General features: G+C 35.6%; 3 protein-coding genes across 3 annotated transcripts in view; 2 read left to right on the forward strand and 1 right to left on the reverse strand.

Annotated features, from left to right (window-relative positions):
* Positions 1–21,643, forward strand: part of LOC137491165 (uncharacterized) — a 514,718-nt gene that overhangs the window by 110,118 nt on the left and 382,957 nt on the right. The gene's annotated exons all lie outside the window — the stretch shown is intronic.
* On the forward strand, positions 216–13,578 carry LOC148682091 (uncharacterized). The gene is made up of 2 exons (XM_088650750.1): positions 216–6,448; positions 6,532–13,578. Exon 1 carries the CDS (start codon positions 365–367, stop codon positions 959–961), a length of 597 nt encoding a protein of 198 aa, XP_088506876.1. The 5' UTR covers positions 216–364; the 3' UTR covers positions 962–6,448; positions 6,532–13,578.
* Positions 5,022–21,524, reverse strand: LOC147845011 (uncharacterized). The gene is made up of 4 exons (XM_088650403.1): positions 21,244–21,524; positions 14,474–20,764; positions 13,781–13,930; positions 5,022–7,431 (listed from the first exon to the last, which is right to left on the reverse strand). The coding sequence occupies exons 3-4, from the start codon at positions 13,863–13,865 to the stop codon at positions 6,170–6,172; spliced, it is 1,347 nt and encodes a 448-aa protein (XP_088506529.1). The 5' UTR covers positions 13,866–13,930; positions 14,474–20,764; positions 21,244–21,524; the 3' UTR covers positions 5,022–6,169.

Here is a 21,643-nt window from a genome sequence, read left to right on the forward strand (position 1 = left end):
TCTGACTGGCGAATGACATGAGCTAGTGGGTTGACTGCTGTTGTGTCGCGGTGGGCACGTTCGCAATTTCAGGAGGTGTGACTTTGAAACAAAGTTCCTCCGCTGCCGTCCAAAGCTAATATGCTAACCAATTAGCATTTTGGCAGATCACCTACTGCACCTTTAATGAAAACTAATGTTTTATTTATTTATTTCAGACCTAATTGAAGAGAATGAGGGGAGGAAAGAGGAGGAACATCATGTCAAAATTGAGGAAAAAACTCATTTACAGACTGATGGTATTTTGAAAAGGAGAGACAAGAATCGTTTCACCTGCACTCAGTGTGGAAAGAGTTTTGGAAGAAAAAACAATCTTAAGAGTCACATGAGGATCCACACTGGAGAAAAACCATTCACATGCACTCAGTGTGGGAAGAGTTTCAGCAGCTCATCACAACTTGATCAACACATGAGGATCCACACTGGAGAGAAACCATTCACGTGCTATCAGTGTGGAAAGAGTTTCAGCTGCTTATCACACCTTAATCAACACATGAGGATCCACACTGGAGAGAAACCATTCACATGCACTCAGTGTGGAAAGAGTTTCAGCCGCTCATCATCCCTTAATCAACACATGAGGATCCACACGGGAGAGAAACCATTCACTTGCGCTCAGTGTGGGAAGAGTTTCAGTAAGTCATCATCCCTTAATCAACACATGAGGATCCACACGAGAGATAAACCATTCACTTGCACTCAGTGTGGGAGGAGTTTCAGTCACTTATCATCCCTTAAACACCACATTAGGATCCACACTGGAGAGAAACCGTTCACGTGCGCTCAGTGTGGGAAGAGTTTTAACAGTTCATCACACTTTAATAAACACATGAGGATCCACACTGAAAACACTTGCAATCAGTGTGGGAAGAGTTTCCGTCTATCATCATCCCTTAATTTACACATTATGATCCACACTTGAGAGAAACCATTTACTTGCACTTGCGTCAGACCGGAAATGCAAGTTCGTGGATCAGGTTTCGCAGTTCACTGTGTTGCAAAGTTCAAGCTTGGTGAACTCTGACCTGCGCAATCACATTGGTCTTACACATCACTGTGTAAGACCAACCAAAGATCAAAACCTTACCTCTCTGGACAGAAATGTAAAATATGGACCAATCGCTCACTTTTTTATGTCTAATCATCTTGTTTAATCCTGCCCTTTTTCGCAGCACCATACAACAGAATTTTGCATGCTCAAACTCTAGTGTAACCGCAGTGTAAGATAGGTCTTTAACCACAGCGGTTTGAACTGTAGTTCTGCCGAGCAACTAAAAAGTAATTAGCATGATGGTAAAAAAAACTGTACATTTCTAGTCAAACCATTCTTCTGCAATCTCATCCCAAAAACGGAAATAAGGGCAGTATTAATAGCTATAAATGTGGGAGAGCGTTGATATTATGTGATTGTATTGTATTGCTATATGGAACAATTAAGTGTTGATGTTAAATCAAAAGTAATTCACAAATACTTGAAAATGAAATAATTTAATGACAATAATTCTCGATGGTTACAACTGAATTAATGAACAAAATACTGTATAAAATGATAAAATATGAAATGATAAAACATATTGTATAAATTGTACCCAGCTTAAATGTAAAATTAAAGTTACCATAGGTAGAAGGAAAGATACAGGGGGAGAGAGAGAGAGAGAAAGAGAGCAGGCCCAGAAGCCTGATTGTGTCAGAGAAGATAGACTCCAGAGGAGGAGAGGAGAGGAGCAGGAGAGAAGCAGGCCAGGAAAAAAGAGGGCAGCAAAAGAGACAGAGCTCGAGTTTACCAACTATTTTGTATCTTTCTTGACCATGTGACCACCAATGCTGAGACATTCAAACTGACCAATCAACATGTGACCACACCATAAAACCCCCAAAGTCCACACAACAGGCCCTGATCTTATCAGTATCTGCCTTTGTAGTCAGTATGGACCTTCTTGAGTGAAAAAGCACGTTTTGTCATATAAACAAATGCATATGATAATTTAGCCTCTTACAATCCTCCCCTGGCACCGTTGTGACACATAAAGTGGCAAAAAGGTGACATTAATGATGAAAATATGCATTGTGATGTGTGCTGCTGTCATCTTCGGACATCCTGTCCAGGCTGGTTGTAGGAATTAGGTTGGTCAGTCTTTGTTTTCCTTCAGCCCTACGTGAGAGGCTTTAATTAAATGGTGTTGCACTGCTTATATGCAAATTGTCCTTCATACCCCCACAAGAATAGGTGCTAAGGAATGCAGGGAACCCCTGCTCTTCTCTTGAAGTTGATCACAAGACGTGAACCTTTTCTACATGGATCCTGTATTGGAAAACAGCAAATGGCACAACAAACAGCAGAAGCAAACACATGGCATTTGCCATTGATCAAAGGATTGATGTGGTCAGTTTGAGTTCTCCTCAAGCAAAATGCCCTTAAATTAATGTCATTAAAATATGGTCAAGATTAAGATAAAATAAAAGCAAACAAGCTCTTTACACAATATCTGGAAACATCAAAAATAATTGCTTTACAACAAAATCAACAATAGCTGGTTAAGAGTTTCAGCAAAATATTCAGTGTAACCAAATACGGTGAATTAAATGAATCAATATTCAAAGACAATCACAACTGCATTTAAATGGATTAAATATAAAATAATCACAAATATCATTTGTTGTAGAGATGTCAAAAGTGTTACAAAAGCAACAACAATTCAGCATTTTGGATTTAGAATCACAATTTACATTTTGATATAACTTTGTTTAAACAAAAAATAAGTAACTGGTTAAAAATCAAAAGAAACCAAAATAACAACACAAGATGAAAAATCTATAGTTAAAATAAAGTCTGACTGAAAAGACTTAAATAACATGTAAAATCTATATTAAGCTTGTTAGACAAAATAGTGAATTTGACTGTGTGTGTGAAGATTTGAAACATTGTTCTCTGTGTGGCAGTGTTCCAGCTGTGAGGCTATGTGTTTGTGTAAACATGCTCCTAACAAAAGGTGGAAGTTTTACGGTAGTGTGTAAAATTTAGTCCTGTTGTAACAGGGAGCCAGCATGGAATTTGAGCATGAGATGTGAATGTGATCTGGCTCAAAAAACTTCCAAATCAATGTTTTATTTTAAAGAAGCATGATAAAGTGCAATGTTCAAGGCTGAATCCTGTAAGAAAGCATTTTCATTGTTACTGCAGTTATTACACTGGAGCCACAAGGCAACTCTATACTCCTGTTTGTAGTTTAAACTGCAGCTATATTGAGGATAGCACAGTTTACCACTTTTAGGAGATGAAACTCATCCAACAAATGAACACAAGTACCTTAAAATTAATAAATTTTAGCATACAGTTAATTCCTTCTTTATACGTGACATGCGGTCTAGAATGCATCTGTGGCTTCTAAAACCTCAGACCTGAGTGTTTTTACACCTATAGTGAGAAAATCATGTTTTAAGGAATTACTCAGTCTATGTGTACGTGTAGTAACACACAATACCATTGTGTTCTATGGAAATGAAAATGTGAATAACACAAATATAACAAATTTGGAAATGCAAACAGGATCAGCAATTATTAACTTTTATTGCTATTAGGCTGCTAAGCCGCTAGCAAAGGAAGTTAACAGTTGCAGGCCTTGTATTAACAATGCAGTTAGTTCACTAAGTGTGTTATCATCAGATGAGTTTTTGTTACGTGAAGACCACTGATTTTTGCTCTTTAGTGATTTCCGTTTTCTCAGAAAATAAGGTGGAGGTCTTCCCTGTCCTGATGTCCAACATTGTTCCTCTCTGTGACCAAACTTTTTACAGGTCATACAAAGCCTGTTTTGTTTGCCTGAGGGTTGATTGCTGTGATCATCTGAGGTTTGAGGGTTTTTAAGACTCTCTAATGCTTCTACACCATGCGTCTTTGCTGCGCTATGGTGTGGCATCACCTTAATTACTGAAACGGGCAAACTCTTTTTAGCTACGGCCTCTAAACAAATCATTTCAGATTCATTACAAGTAACTTCATCTGAGAAGTGAACATGCTTTTTAATCCCATCGCTGTTAAGCATTTTGGGAGACACAAACTTCTGTGTTTTTAGCATAGCTTTTAAATCTGCAATGGTGTCTTTTTGACTTTTGCATTTTTCAGCCAGGGCTAACTGTTCAGCTAGTAAATTATCAAGCTGTAACTTGAGATCTAGAATTTTTGCCTCTGACTTTTCTGCCTCTGATTTTTGAACATCATCAAATTCTTCACATCTAGCCTTTATAATTGAAGGTATTTCTGACATTACATTGCGCAGTTTTGAGTAACACATGTAATTTAGTGCTTCAATTATATCACCACGTTTTGATTTCTTTCCATTTTTGCCAATTATATCCCACCATGCAAATAATGTAGAGACTGAGTTTGTTAATTCAAGTCCCTCTTTGTTAAGTTTGCACAATGTGGGTTGAACTTTTTTGGTCCGTAAAGCAAAGAATACATCACTTTCTTTAGAAATGAACCCTTCCATCCTTGAGGAGGTAATCTGAAACTTACCAAATTGAACTATTGAAACAAATTACAGTCTTGTAAATTCTGTTTCATGCAATTTAAGCAAATGGAGAAACAATAAAAGTAGACTTACCCACTCTTGTGGTTAGAAGGCCAATTTTAATCCATTCACCAGGTCAGCTGTTAAAATCCAGCTAAGACCGGCTAAAGTAAATTTCAGAAAAACTCACTGCAAAGGATCCCGGGTTTCGGCACCATCTGTAAGGACGGTCTTTAAACCACAGCGGTTCCAACTGTAGTTCTACCGAGTGACTAAAAAGTAATCAGCATGATGGTGAAAAACTGTACATTTCTAGTCAAACCATTCTTCTGCAATCTTATACCAAAAACGGAAAAAAGGGCAGTATTAATAGCTATAAATGTGGGAGAGCGTTGATATTATGTGATTGTATTGTATTGCTATATGGAACAATTAAGTGTTGATGTTAAATCAAAAGTAATTCACAAATACTTGAAAATGAAATGATTTAATGACAATAATTCTCTATGGTTACAACTGAATTAATAACAAAATACTGTATAAAATGATAAAATATGAAATGATAAAACATATGGTATAAATTGTACCCAGCTTAAATGTAAAATTAAAGTTACCATAGGTAGAAGGAGAGACACAGGGGGAGAGAGAGAGACAAAGAGAAGTCAAAGTCAGAGAAGATAGATTCCAGAGGAGGAGAGGAGCAGAGCAGGAGAGAACCAGGCCAGGAAAAGAGAGGCAGGAAAAAGAGACAGAGCCAGAGTTTACCACCTATTTTGTATCTTTCTTGACCATGTGACCACCAATGCTGAGACATTCAAACTGACCAATCAACATGTGACCACACCATAAAACCCCCAAAGTCCACACAACAGGCCCTGATCTTATCAGTATCTGCCTTTGTAGTCAGTATGGACCTTCTTGAGTGAAAAAGCATGTTTTGTATTATAAACAAATGCATATGATAATTTAGCCTCTTACAGACCTAAGCTCATAAGATCCTCGAGCCCTGGGCTCCATCCAGTAAGCAGGACGAGAGGGGAGTGTGAGCTCAGGTAGATCTCGATGAACTCCCCAGACTTCTTTCTATTCTAATGACAGATATAGGGTCGGCTAAAGGGAAATATAAGGCTTACAAAGAGCTCGACTATGGTGCCAATTTAATGTTCAGTTTACTTAGGTTGTGTGTTTTTGGACTGTGGGAGAACACCAGGGGACCCAGGGGAAACCCACGTTAGCACAGGGAGAGTGAGCAAACTCTGCACAAAAATGTCAACTGGTTAGCAGGGACTTTAACCTGCGACATTCTTACTGTGAGGCAACAGTGCTAACCACTGGCTATTCAATGGCTGCCGTGTTGCCCAATCTAGAAAGGAGGGGGAGTAAGGGTGGGAGAGGGATTCTTCAAGACAAAGATAACTGAGTTAAGAGGTTATTTATAGTGAGTTAGGAATCATCTGAATGGTGAATCATGTTTTAGCTAATGCAGGACCGGCCGTGGACAATCATAAGCATGTGATCCTCTTGAAAGTAGTTTATAAATAAACTTCACTTGAATGAACAGCCAAACTACGTGAAAAAGCTGCCGTTTTGAATATACTCGTGTTTGTGTGGACAAGGCCTCAATGTTGAGGACTCTCCTCTCCATTGTGAAGCTTCATGTGAGTGTTGAGGCTTCTTTTACTTTTAAAGCCCTTTCCACATTCACTGCATCTAAAACGATCCTCTCTTGAGTGAGTCTTTATGTGTTTCTTAATGGTGTCTTTGCGTGTGAGACTCTTTCCACACTGATCACATGTGAACACTATGGTTCCAGTGTGTCCATTCATGTGGTTCTTGAGGCTAGTTTTGGTTGTGAAGCTCTTTCCACACTGAGCACATGCAAACGGCTTCTCTCCAGTGTGAATCCTCATGTGGTGTTTGAGTGTGTTTTTATGTGGAAAACTTTTACCACACTCTGTGCATGTGTAAGGTTTCTCTCCAGTGTGAATCCTCATGTGGATGTAAAGGTCTTGTTTTTTACCTAAACTCTTTCCACACTGTTCGCAGGTGTAAGGTTTCTCCCTAGTGTGAGCTCTCATGTGAGCAATCAGGGTCAGCTTTTTACTGAAACTCTTTCCACACTGTTTACAGCTGAAAGACTTCTCTCCAGTATGAGTTCTCATGTGTTCTGCAAAGTGTCCAGCATGATAAAAGCTTTTTCCACACTTTTGGCATGTGTATGGCCTCTCTCCAGTGTGAATTCTCATGTGGATTTTAAAGTTTTGTATTTGACTAAAACTCTTTCCACACTGTTCGCAGGTGTAAGGTTTCTCCCCTGTGTGAACTCTCATGTGAACATCAAGGTTTGGCTTTTGACAGAAACTCTTTCCACACTGTTTACAGCTGAAAGGCTTCTCCCCAGTGTGAGTTCTCATGTGTGCTGCAAAGTGTCCAGCATGATAAAAGCTTTTTCCACACTTTTGGCATGTGAACTTCCTCTCTCCAGTGTGAGTTCTCATGTGCGCTGCCAGGTTTCTTGCATGACGGAAGCTTTTTCCACACTCTTGGCATGTGAACTTCCTCTCTCCAGTGTGAATTCTCATGTGGGCTTTAAAGCCTTGTATTTGACCAAAACTCTTTCCACACTGTTCGCAGGTGAAAGGTTGCTCCCTAGTGTGAACTCTCATGTGAACATCAAGGTTTGACTTTTGACTGAAACTCTTTCTACACTGTTTGCAGCTGAAATTACACCCAGATTTGGATTTCCGAGGTCTTCTGTGTGATGAAGTCTTTTTAGTCAGTGTGGGTTTTTCATCAGTCGTTATTTCTTGGGGTTTCTCAAACTGCTGTTTCTCATCCATTTCATTCTGTCCATGAGTCTCTTCTTTCAGCACCATCAGATCTAAAAAAAAAAAATAAAATAAAATAAAAATTTGCTTTAGTATAAAGGCTCAAAGCGACAAGCAAGAAATGGATGTTTTCACCCAAATATTAAAATGACCTTACCATTTACTCTCCATCATGTTGTTTTAAACTTTCCTTTATTGTTGAACACAGTAAGCCAGTAGCGTTTTTTTTTTTTTAATATATATATATATATATATATATTTTCTTTTGTGTTTAACATGATCAAGAAACTCAAAAAGGTTTAAAACCACACGAGGAAGAATAAATGGTGAGGCTATTTTCATTTCTGCATCAACTATCCCTTTAAAAGGTTCCTACAATTACCCATTTTTTACAAGATGTAAAATAAGACTGGTGTTCCCAGAATGTGTCTGAGGTTTCAGCTCAAAATCAGATCATATACCTTGTAGAATATTTAATTTTGGGGGTCAGAGGAAAACCAAGCTCTTTTTGTGCCTGTGGCTTTAAATGCACATAACCAAATGCACTCGCTCTAGATTACTCATGTTTTTTCCTCGATTGAGACAAATCCTGCATGTCCATAGCAAGTATGCATAATTCACGCTTATATTTGCAAGTTTGCATTATTGTATAAAACTTATACAAATTCTTAATGCCACATTTGCTTTAAACAGGAGTAATGAGGAGATGGCAAGATGACATGCTTTGCTACTTGTTTCCATTTATTTGTACTTTTGTTTTTGTTTTCTTGTCTTTGTGTATGCCCCGAGGCTTAGCTGAAGACCTACTTGGTCTACCCGACAAGATGCAGAAATGCCATCTAAAAAGGTTACTTGTGGTTTGTCCAATCAGGGACAGTGACAACGTAAATATACAAAATAATAATGATAACCCAGGGTTTACAAATGTGAACTGTCTGTTAATGAACACCCAGGATTATTTTTTAACCCCAGGTATAGCATGAGCAGTGTGGAAGGTGACTACAGATAACCCAGAATTTATCCGAAGTGTGAAAAGCCCTAAGAATACTCCGCATCAGCTCTCAGGATAAACAGAGTACAATGACAAACAGTGACAATTGTCAATCACGTCATGATGACCTGGGGCCTGTTTCAGTAAGGAGGTTCAACCAACTACGAGTTTAAACTTGAACTCTGAGTTGATTTACCGAGAGATTAATTACCCAGAGTTTTCGGTTTGAGAAAAACATTTGAGCTACAAAAGTCTTTCAGTCAAGAGCAGTAAGGGGTTTTCTCTTCTTTTGTTGTTTGATTAATGCTAAAAACAGTCGGCAGCAGGAATATTGTGCGCTGTCACTTTAGGAATAGTGTGGCTCTGATATGGTTTCTCTTTCAAGTGTCTTTTGATTCTCAACTTGTTTGTATATTATACTAACAAGGGTTAATATGACTAATCACTAAACACTACACAAATTTGCATGTACTTGATCATTAAAGCGCTCACATTAAGATGGCATTAGATGTATGTTTTCTGCTTGTCTCCGAGCCTGTCCAAGGCTAAGCGCGGCGCACACACAGAGCATGTGCACTTACGCACTTTTAAAAATAGGAATGATGCGCGTCCCGTGCTGCAAAAGTTACATTACAGCACATGCTTTTAGTCATTTTCATGTGGAACTGAGCTTTGCAGAGCAACAAGTGTGTACAACTGGAAAGGGAGCGGTATATGATGGAATAATCGTTTATCTCGATTAATGGATTTTCATAATCATTAGAAGCCAAAATCGAAATTGAAACCAGATTTTCGATTAATTGCACAGCCCTATCAAGTGGTAGAGGTTGATATGACATTTAGAATGTAAGCAGGACTAAAAAATCATTTTAGAACTAGTAATAATCCCATTAATCTAGTTACAGTACATGTCCGTCGAAGGTTAGTGAATTTAAGCAAATTATTCATTAAGAAAGGACAAGCCATTCTGCTATGTGACTTTGTTCTTTGTGTTACTGAAATGTAGGCAATAGCTATGATTTCATCTAAAAATGTGAATTAAATTTATGCGCAAAACTGGGATGTCACATAAAAGATGTGCGAATAAAGCTGCGTTTCCATCCAATGAATCAAAGAGAACAAAATTGTCACTTCCTGATTAACAGGCCCCAAATATGAACAGTAAAAACAGAATTTCCTGCAGTAGAAGAAGCTACATGAATCTTTTCTTTAAATGACAGCTCAGAGGTCAATGCTGGCACACAATGAACACGTGTTGGCGTTTGAAGCAATGAGACGCAGAGAACAGACACTCTTGACACGCTCTAGACGCTCTGGAGGACATTATTAATATAATAACATGAATACTGAAACGGTTCAGGTGTTTTAGAATGACCAAAACAACATTTCAGATGTTTATAATGTTCTCAGCCTGCTGGTTTGTGCATTCACACACATTTTCATCATCATATGATCTCTTATACCAAACCTTTTTAAACACACATACTGGAATTTGTTCAGTAAAAGTGCTTGCAAGGTTTACGAGAGTTTATCTTCTCTTATCGAATAAAAAGTTTGTCCTACTCAGTTATGCGCATGTTTCTTTATGCTTACATTTCAAAAGTTATGTGCATCATGACGTTTCCATCAACCAATTTTTTATGCTTATAGCCTACCCAAAATGCACATAAAATTAGGTGGCTGAATATGTAAGGCTAAGTGAGAAATACCACTTTATCTTTTATCTCTTTCAGAGACAGGCTCTTTTGCTCTGCAAACAAGTGTGTTCATGACTATACATACAAAGAAAAACAATAAAATTAGAAAATATGACTTTGCTACAACAAGCAGCATTAGGCATGGGTCAGTATAAGATTCTGACAGTATGACAACCTTGAATAAAAAATATCACAGTTTTATGGTACTGTGATTACTCCTCTAAAATATATTCTTTTAAATGTCTCTGTAAAAAAAAAAAAAAAAAAAAAAAAACTTTTTCCTCTTTGAACACAAAAAACATTTTCTTTTGAGAAACTTTTAAAGTATTTTGGAGCAGTAAACATGTCAGGCTGAATCACTCAATTGAATCATTGACTTCTGCTGTCTTCATTTGTTTCATAAACAGAGATTTCTTTACAATTTAAAATGGCATCTTTGGAGATACTGTTGTCCTGAAAATCTTAAAACAAAATGTAAAAAAAAAAACCTTACATGTAGCGATGAAAGGTACAGAAGAAAATATTGGCGGTTTTAAACCTCAGCTTTTTTCAAACTGCGTTATACCTTGAAAACGGTTATCGTCCCATGCCTCAGCAGCACAACACTGTTTTTAGGATCTAAAATTAATTCTTTAATAAAAGTCAAGAGCAAAAAGATTCAAATGGCGGCACCTGCTGGTACATGAAGAATATGGTCAATACTGACGAACTTTACACTCAAATCTCTGCATATTATCAGCATGCTGTAATCCATTTCTTAAGCAGCAAAAGTCATTTTTAGACTAGTTTGTTGGCCAGTTGTAGTCAGCGCAATGTTTAACGTTATTGTTCCACAATAGTTTGTTCATTTAGTCTCACGTCGCCCTGCAGCAACATCATATAGTTTAGATTACTGTACAATGTTTTATAATAATTATTTATTTTATTGTCCACTTCATTCAGCATATTTAATATCAGGGGCATCCATGTTTTTTTTTTTTTTTAAACTTTAAACCAGAGTTTCTGCAGGTTTCACCAAGTTAAATGTAAGACTTTTAAAGACATTTTTAAGACCATTATGACAATTTTAGACTCATAAAGGGCTAAAGGCTAAGGGATTTTTCAAATAGCCCAGATGGAAAAGATTTTAATTTGCCCCATTTAAAAAATATGATAATTTAATACATTTAATAATACAATAATAAATTAATTAAAAATATATATTGATGAAAAAAGTTAATTTGGATCAATGTGACATATGCAAATGGAGAGTACTAAGCCAACACCATTACCGTTAAAGCAGATATCTTCTATGAGAATACAGTAGGTCAAATATCTTCAGCTCAGTTTAAGTTTTTTTTTTTATTATTAGTTGTTTTTATTTATTTTATATAGCACTGGTGCTCAAGGACACTTTACAAACAGTAGGAGAACAAGAAAAGCAATAACCTTAAGAAGGTAGAGAAAATGGGAGACTAATAATAAATAAAATAATGACAAAAGACACGAGAACAAGTAACAAGAGAGAAACTCATTCCTGTCTTTCAATAGTTATGTTTCCATCCACCTATTTTTATGCACATAAAAAAACGGTTTATGAAAACACCATGATGCAAAAAAAAAACAAAACAAATAAAAACGTATGCGCATAACTGAGTTGGATAAACGTTTTATTCAATAAGAAAAGATCAAAAATCACGATGGAAAACACGATACAAACTCCAGCATGTGCATTAAAAAGGTCATGTGATTTTGTTATAAGAGATCATGTGATGATAAAAATGTGTATGAATGGACAAACCAGCCGGCTCAGTACATTATAAAACATCTGAACTCTTGTTTTGGTCATTCTTAATCGCCTTACAGTTCAAGTATTAGTGTTATTATATTATTCATGACCTCCAGAATTAAGAGCATCTTAGCTTCGCATCTGACACCTTTAAACGGCACTACGCGTTCTCTGCGTTTCAGGATCACCCTCTGAGTCGCAAGTCATTTATTAGATGAAGAAAAGATTAGCCGCATTTCCACTGTCGGGCATGTGCAAGCCAGGGCTTTTATCGGGCAGGGCCGGGCCAATCGCAAGGGGGGGTTGAGCAGTGAGGCAGAAATCATGTTGCGTTTCCACTGTCGGGCTAGCACCTCGCAGCGTGTCATGCAAACCCCGCCCCCAGAACGTCCCCCGAATCAAACGTCACACAACCTGCCCACTTCAGCGAGAATCAGGCGGATAATGCATGCATGACAGAAAAAAAGGTAGCCTAGTTTCTGCTTTCACTCACCCATAAAATGCTCTGTTTACATGATTTGATTAATATGATCGTATCCATATACTTTATAAATAATATTTCAAACCTCCTCCGGTGTTTATTGTTTTAGAAAATATCTAAAATCTTTTTTTCAGATAGGCCTTTGTAAAATGAAAGTTTAATATGGCTTTAAAATGGTTTGATTTATGTATTGTTTATAGGCTACCTAAATTATTATAAATAGATTTTATTTGTTTTATATTGGTTTATTTATTTTATGTGATTTTATTATATGCGACATTTGTAATTATTTAAATTATTTCAATATATCTTAGGCTATTTTATTAGGATATGACACTATTGTTTTTGAGTCTACAAAAATGGACACGAAATTTGTAAAGTTTAATGTCTTTCTGTTGTATTTATGTTGTGTATTATCTTCAAAATAAATAAAAACAGAAGCCGCTCGCAGCATCAACAGAGCTGTGAAGAGAGCGCTCTTTTGCTCGGTCTCACATTCACAAACAGGCATCTAAACACGCACAAACACCTTTTAAACTTGACAAAAACTCTCAAAAACCTTTACTGTCTGCTGTGTCTTAAATACGGTGTAAAGATTATTATGCGTTATTGAAACATCAAGGAGGATGCAGCAAAGTCACTTATAAATTAAAACTTTATCATTTTATGCAACAGCCTTACATTTAAAAGGGAAACATAAGGGCGATCATACGCAAAAAGACCCCAGCCTAAAAGGCTAGATGCTTTCTTTCCCTTATTTTTTTTATTTGGTTATTTGTTTGGTGCATGTACTCGTGTGCGATCGGAAAACTAGTGTCTGCCTTTCCTTTCACTCCGCCCCGAAGCCCCAGCTGGCCCTCTTTGGCCCAAGGTATTCGGCGGGCCAAAAAAGGCCGGCCGCTGACCCCGAGAAAGCCCCGCTTTGGCTCGATTAGGCCCAGGAAGTGACAGTGGAAATGCGACTGGCCTTGGCTCGCCCTGTCTCGCTTGCTTTAGACGAGATAGTGGAAACGCGGCTATTGATGCAGCTTCTCTTATCGCAGCAAATTCCATTTTTACTGTTGATATTTGGCACCAGTTAATCAGGAAGTGATGATTTTGTTCGCTTTGACTCTGTCATTGTATTTGCACTGTCTGTATTTTGCACTGTTGTTGTATTTGTACTGTCTGTATTTTGTACTGTCTGGAGCCAGCACCTAAGCTTTCCACTCATCATAGCACACGTGCTGCTGATGATGTGACAATAAAAGTGATTTGATTTCATTTGAATGGAAAAATCCAGTTTTGCGCATAAAGTTTATTTGCATTTTTAGATGGAAACATAGCTCATGAGTGCTTGTGTGCATTTAGGATAACTAGGCAGCACACTCAGAGCTGCAAGATGGATTTAATTTAATATTCTTATTATTAAAATATCTGAATGAGGATTAAATGACCGAGTTGGTCTTTGAGAATGAAAACCAACCTGATTGTTCCTGCAGATCTTCCTGTTTGACTGTGAATGCTTCTTCAATCTTCACATCTTCACTCTCCTCTTTAATAAACGCCATCTTTATAACAGTGTGGAGATCAGTCGCTTCAGCAGGAGTTTTTCTCTGCGTTTGGACACTTTATTCTGTTTAAAATAAATAAAACAATGAACAGAAACAAAATAACTTCTTAACACTTACTTCAACAGTTTCTTTATATGAGAGTGATTAACAATAAGAAATCAGGTAAGTTTGAGCAAGAAACAATAGCCACAAACAAATGACCCGATTAAAGCTAGTAACGTTACTCCATTTCTTATATAGTTGTAAACTCAGAATGGAATGACAATATACTATTTAATAAATTAAACCTTCAATAAAGTTATTAAACTTATTACACACATCTCTGTAACCTTTTTTTAAACTTTATTTTTTATGTATATTTTTAATTGTTTTGTTTGTTTTATTTAGCTTATTGTCTGCTTACAGCAATGTGTAGCACTTTTTTTGCACAAGACAAATTTCCTCTTGAGGACAAAAAGTTTATCCTATCTTTATTCAAACAATTGTACTATACTAATATTGACACTAATATTGTCAACAGCAGGTACATAATTTAGCACTAAATGAAAAAAAAACTGAAACTTTAATCAATCGGTTTATATAAGTGTAAACGCTTTAAAACAAACCTTTCTCCGGTTGAATAACAGCGCTTGAACGGCGCAGGCTTATGACGTCACACGCCACGCCAAAATAAAAGTCTTTTAAAACCTTTTTTGCCACTTACTGTTGCAGTCATGACTTATTGATATATTTCTCCTTCGTTTCCACTTTCTCAAAGACGCACATATATTCAGTATTTGGAGTTGATCAAAACCTTTACTCTAAACATTTTAAGATATTTAAAAAAAACTTCTTTAATCCACTAAGACTAAGTGTTTAAAGCAAAAATCTCAACACTCTAAAAGGTATAACAAATAATTTAATGAGTGTTTGGAGCTGAAACTTTACAGAAAAGGAGGTAAAATAGGTGTCCTTCATGTAAAAAGTATTCATTACTACTTTATGTTTTAGTTCTTCTTCTAACTACTCATGACTTATATATTTTTTCTCTGCGTTTGGACACTTTATCCTGTTAAAAATTAACAAAGCAATAAAAATGTAAAATGAATAAAACAATGAACAGAAAGAAAATAACTTATCTTCTTCTTATATGAGAGTAATTAACAAAAATAAATCAGATAAGTCTGAGCAAGAAACTATAGCCACAAATTAGCTGATTAAAACTAGTACTCCATTTCTTATATATAGTGATGTAAACTTAGAATGGAATGACATTATACTGTTTAATAAATTAAAGCTTCAGTAAGACACTTATTACACACACGTTGTTCAATAGTCCTCATTACTGTGAGTAAAATAGTACTTCGTTGTATAAAGGGTTAAAATAATATTGTTAACAGCAGGTTCATAATTTAGTATCAGATAAAAAACCTAAAACTTTAATTAATCTGTTTCTTCTTCTTTTTCTTTGGGTTTTACTGGCGGTTGGCAACCAGACTTGTAGGTGCATTACCGCCTCCGACTGGAATGGTTGAACAATAACTGAAGTGTAAAAATAGAGGGGAGGGGAAGAGGGGGAGGAAAGAGGGAGGAAATGAAAAATAAAATAAATGAATAAATAAAAAATGTGGGGTGGAGTGAGCTAACAATTAATTCCTTAGATTATATTATCTCTATATTCTTTTCTCTAAATGGGTTTCTTAAACAAATTTAATTATATCGTCATATACCTCAATAGATTTATTCCCTAATAAACCAGCCAATGTGAAATCCTGAAGTTTGCTCTTTTTAACTGATTGAATAAGATCGTATCGTTCTTTATTATATTTACTACAGTGGAATAAAACATGTCATATTGTTTCTTGTTGATTACAGTGTATACATTGCCCAGTTAAGTGTTTCCCTATTTTATATAAAATATGGTTGAGTCCAGTATGACCTATTCTCATCTGAGTTATAATCGTACTTCCCTATGATTTCTGTTCTCCCTCCTTCCAGCAACGACTTGTTTATGTATATTATATAGATGTCTGCCTGTTTCATTGTTATCCCAGTATAATTGCCATACTGATTTTCCTTAATTTGATTTTAGCTTCTGCTTTATTCAGTGGTACTTCTAGATCTACTTCACTAATTCTGAGAGCTTGTTTGGCCAGAATGTCCGCCTTTTCATTGCCTTCCACACCTACGTGGGCAGGAACCCAAATGAAATATACAGATTTGCCCATCATTTTAACATAATATGTCTTACAGAGTATGTGAACTCTATTAATTACTGCAAAACATCAGAATGTTATTTCGCATTACGTCCATATAGGAGTGATTCAATCTTTCAACACTTAGTCTTAGTGGATTATATAAATTAAACAAAATTGTGTTAATGTTTGATCAACTTCTAATACTGAAAGTCTTTGTATGTGAGAGAGATAGCAGATGTTGTGTGAGGTGGAAAATGAAGGAGAAATGTATTATGTCATGACTGCAACAGTGAGTGGCAAAAAAACTAAACAAACAAACAAAAAAAGACTTTGCCAACAGATTAAAAACAAATCTTGATTCTATTATTTCTGAAACTCAGTCTGGGTTTATAAAAGGCCGCCATGTTTCTAATAACATAACATTAGTTTTGGATTTGCTCGATTTTGCTGATTCTATTCATTCAGATGGTCTCATTCTTTTTCTTGATTTTTATAAAGCCTTTGATACGGTTGAGCACCAGTTTCTGTTTTTAAGCATTGAGGTTATTTGGATTTGGGGAAACTTTTGTTAACACTATGGCTATGTTTTATAAAGGAATCAATTGTTAAGTGATTGTTAATTTTAATACTTCTAATGGATTTGATATTTTGTGTGGTATTAGGCAGGACTTTCATTTTTATTAGTTTTTATTAGTCCTTAAGCATTGTGCAAAATCAAGATTTGAAAAAAAATTCTGTTTTTGAAAGGGAGATTAAGATTTCACAATTGGCAGATGACACCACTTTATTTCTAAAAGATGACTCAAACGTATCAAAGGCTTTAAATTTAATTTCTGATATCTCAAGTGTTTCTGGTCTAAAGCTGAATATCTCCAAATGTGAGATAATCCCTGTTCATAATTTGAGTTAGGAATATATAGAAGATATCCTTGTTAAATCTACAATTAAATGGTTATTTATTTATGTTATTTAAAATCTTTTAGTGAGACAGCACTTGAATTTATTTTTTTTTTTTGTCTAGGATCAGCAAAACTAAAAATATTCTTAATTCCTGGCTACAATGGGACCTGTCATTAAATGGAAGAGGGTCTTTCTCATTTTGTATATCCTACTTTATCTTTATTTGTTGAAAACAAAGTGGCCAAAGAAATTAATACTGTTTTCTTGAAATTTATCTGGAAGAACAAACCTCTTAAATTAAAAAAGGAAGTTCTTTCTAATAGTAAAGCAGAGGGGGTGTAAATTTATTAGATTTTTCTGACACCATATACATTTCTCAAATTAATTGGATAAAGAGATGCCTAACCAATCCAACGTCTATTTGTTTTTTTATTCCCAACTACTTTTTTTTAACAAAATATGTAGTCTTTTGTTTCTTCTTAAATTAAATTATCTTCCCTACAAGCTATCTTTAGCTTTGTCTAAATTCCACCAGCAATGTCTGCTTGCTTGGAAGCTTGGTTATGTTCACAATTTTTCTCTCCACCGATTATTCTTATGGAATAACCGAGATATTACAATCAAAAACAAATCATTATTTTTCCAAAGTTGGTTTAAAAATAACATTAATTGGATCCTTTGCTTGTTTGATGATGCAGGAAACATTCTTTCGTGAACCATTTATAACCTACCACTATTTTCCAACTCCTCCTAATGAATTTAATAAAGTTGTTAGGCAATATCACCCGGTTTAGTTCACCTAGTTAAAAGTCACTGTACATTTAACTGTAAATTTGCTTTTAGAAGGTGTTAGTCTGTTAGATAAGAAACGTAACAATAGCTTTGTGCGTCAAATTTTCCAATGTAAAAGGAAAATTTCGTCTAGAGGAAAGTTTTACTGGAGGTCTTTGGTTAAGGATATAGACTGGAATAGAAACTGGCTTTTACCTGGGAAATATTGCATTTTACAACAAGGCTAAAGAAATGCATTTTAAAATTTTCCATAAAATCGACCCTGTAAAATGTAGTATTTACAGTTTTTTGGACATCGACAGCTCCTGTTCTTTCTGCAAACAAGTAGAGGAAACACTACTACAGGGGTGGCCAACCCTGTTCCTGGAGAGCTACCTTCCTGCAGATTTCAGTTGCTACCCATATCAAACACACCTGAACCAATTAATTAGGACCTGAACACCACGTGATAATTACAGGCAGGTGTGTTAGATATGGGTTGCAACTGAAATCTGCAGGAAGGTGGTTTTACAGGAACAGGGTTGGCCACACCTGCACTACTACATATGTTTTGATTGTCCAATATCCAAGCAATTTTGGTCACTTCTAAATTCTCATATATCTGCTTCTGCCAATGCTGTGAATTGCTTTAATCTAAAAGACTGTAAAAGACCCAAAAGCTAAATATCTGGAACGCATCATACTTTTTTTATTCTTATATGGCAAATTTTTCATTCACAAACAGAAATTCACAAATAATTACCCATCCTTTTTTCATTTTAGAATAGAATTTAACTTCCTCCTAAAATCACTTTATATTATTAAGAATAATACAAAAAAAAATCTAAGATTCCTGAAATATTATGCAGATGTATTTAAAGAAGATGCTCAATTTTGCTTTCCTTACGGTTATTTGGTTAAGTGTCATCGTAATTTCATTCATTTAATTTTGTTTGTTTAATTTAGTAATTTTAGTTTTAGTATTATTACTCTAAATCTATTAATATTTTTCCCTTTCTGTGTGAGGGAGCCGTAGGTGAAGACATGGAGGCGGATTAACCCCAAAAGCTGGAGGTTTATTAAACAAACAACTAGCATCAACAACATGAACCAGGCAACGACAAGCAAACAAAGAGGCAGTCCAAAAAGGCAAACAAGGCATAGTCCAAAATCCAAAAACAGTAGTCAAAAGAGCAGGCAAAAAGGTCGTAACACAATGGCAGAAATAGCAGTAGGAAAACCGCTTAGTAGGCAGTGAAACTGGCAATCGGTCTTTGTCAGTCACGTGCGTTTGTTGTGTGTGACGTCACACCGGCGCCATTTTTGTGGTATCGCTTTGCTTGACAACTTGAGAGAGACACATAACGCAAGAGAGATACACGCCATAAAAAGATCAAGCTGGAGAAGTACAAGAAAATCGAGAGCACGCGGTACCGCAATAAACTAAACAAACATGCAAGGGATCGTCATTTTGAAAAACTGACTTACATGCAGGGTATAGATCCGTTTGAATTAACTGCAAACCAACGGAGTGCGCTGCCGCCAATCCCTCAGTGCTGAAAATGACATGTCATACTGTATATCATCAATGTCTTAATATACATTGTTTTAGTTTGAACATCATTAAACCACAGTAAGTATTTGTAATTATGTATTGCATTTTTTTTTTATTTCATTAGGTACATCTAATACTTACATTTACAAACTATTGGACAGATGTTTGTATCCAAAGTATTTTACAAATATGAACCATAAATGTAATGAAAGCAACAGAACAAAAAAATGTAAATACTATCATAATTTTATTAAGTCAAATACATTGAGTGCATAGAGAACAACATTAAATAAAATAAACATTAGATAAAATAATACACCCAATTAAGATATGTTGAACACAAATACAGATATTATGATAAAAGCTGAAAACCTGTAACTACTGACTTCCATTGTATTTGTTGGTTTTTCTACAATTTCAAATTCAGATTTTCAGCTTTCTTTATGATATCTTTATTAGTGTAAAGAGAAAAAAAATAAACTCATAAAGGTTTAGAACCACTTGTTGGCAGGTAAATAGTAAGTGACTTTAAATTTGTGGGTGAACTATTTAGCTCAAACTACTGATTGACTTATTGTTTTACTTTAAGCAAAAGCAGTTGTCTCAGTTCTTTAAAGGATTATTTAGTTCAAGTAATAACTGCTTACCTTGTGTTTGGTTCTGATGTACCAGTTTTGTTATTGTGAAGAACAAAAACAATAAATGAGTTCACAACACATTTTAGGACATCCTTTATTTACTTACATTTATACAATTGATATTTTTATTCAGGCACTGAGGGAAAAGTCATTTCTGGAGGAATGCCTCATACGGTTTACATAAGACAGGATGAAACATCAGCAAAACACACTCATACGTACAGCGAAAGAAAACAGTTACAAAAATGAAATTGGATTTTTTAAAAATAATGTTTCAATTAAGCACAAAAAACATTTACACACCTGGGCTTTTAACTCTTATTGACATCTACAGCTCTTCTACACTACAAGTGAACGTTGGCTTGTTTGACAGTTAAAATCCTATGCTGTAATGTGACATCTTCACCTTCACAAGGGAGTATCATGTTTATGGCTCTGTGCTTGTTATTAAGATTTTGTTTTTTTTTTTGTTTTTTTTTTTTGTTTTTTTTACTGTTTGGTACTTTAGCATCATTCTTATTACAAAATCCATCAGACATCCTGTTTCCTTCAAGTTCACACAGCAGCTGTCAGTTCTCCTCCAACAGGTGGTTTACTTCTACGCATGTCCATACACAATTTACATTCAGTTTGTCTCAGCTACCTCCTTAGTGTTGTGCGTCTTCTCATCAGTATCTCTCACCATCTTCAACCTCAAGTGTCTCCTTCTCAGCATGTTGGTCGTCCACATCTTCAGCTGACTGCAGTGTTGGTTTTCTTTCCCTCCTCTAAGTTTGTCTTGCAGTGTCTGTCTGTGTAGTTTCTGTGTGGCCCAGATGTAGAGATGCTGCTCAGTCTGGGTCATATGCAGCTTGGCTGACAATGACAAAGTTAGAAATGTATAAACAGCAAAAATATAACACAGAAAGAATAAGTAAAAAATAAATGTACTATAACGCTACAAGCTTATGAAAAATATGACACATTTAGCATAAGAAACCGGAATTGAATATTGAACTTTAACTTTGTCATCCAATATATTTATTTTTTCTACAGTGAAAAATAACTGAGATTTAAAACATTTAAGGGAATGATTTCAACAAAAAACTATGTTTGTTTTCAGAAAAAGGACAGTCAAAAATGTACTTTTTTGTCAGGGAGTGAGTACATCAGCAAATCTAAGTTGTAATAAAGAATTTTACAATATTTTTCCAACAAATACTTTACAATCTTAAATCCATAAGCACTAAGTTGATTCGTAAATATTTAAATGCAGTTCTACCCCAAAAACTAAAATTATTTGAAGCTCAAGCAATGACAGTTGTAAAGTTACTTAAATAATCGTTCGTACTTACCTTTGTGATAATGTTGAGAGCATAAACGGAGAAATGAAGATATATTTTGCGTCTCAATGCAGCTGGCCAGGACACCCGATGCATCCGTTGTTACCGCTACAGTCTGTCAATATACTTTCTTCCGAGCGGGAAATTTAAAATATCTGTCGTCGTGATCATTTATTACCTTTCCGATCGTCTGATTTACTATTACAGCCCTTAACACAACAAGAGTTACACTGTATTTACTCAGCGAAAGACGCTAAAGCCCATAACAGCTCACGTTAACTCGGATACAACACAAATGGCGGCTATGTCCCATAATGCAATTCGGTGTTTACGACAGTGACATCACCTGACAAAGACTGATACTTCGCAATGAACACACATAAGCAGTGTGCTTATATATGGTGGCTACCAG

This window comes from Danio rerio, chromosome 4 (assembly GCF_052040795.2).
Source record: "Danio rerio strain M-AB ecotype USA chromosome 4, GRCz13ab, whole genome shotgun sequence".
Classification (NCBI taxonomy): Eukaryota; Metazoa; Chordata; class Actinopteri; order Cypriniformes; family Danionidae; genus Danio; species Danio rerio.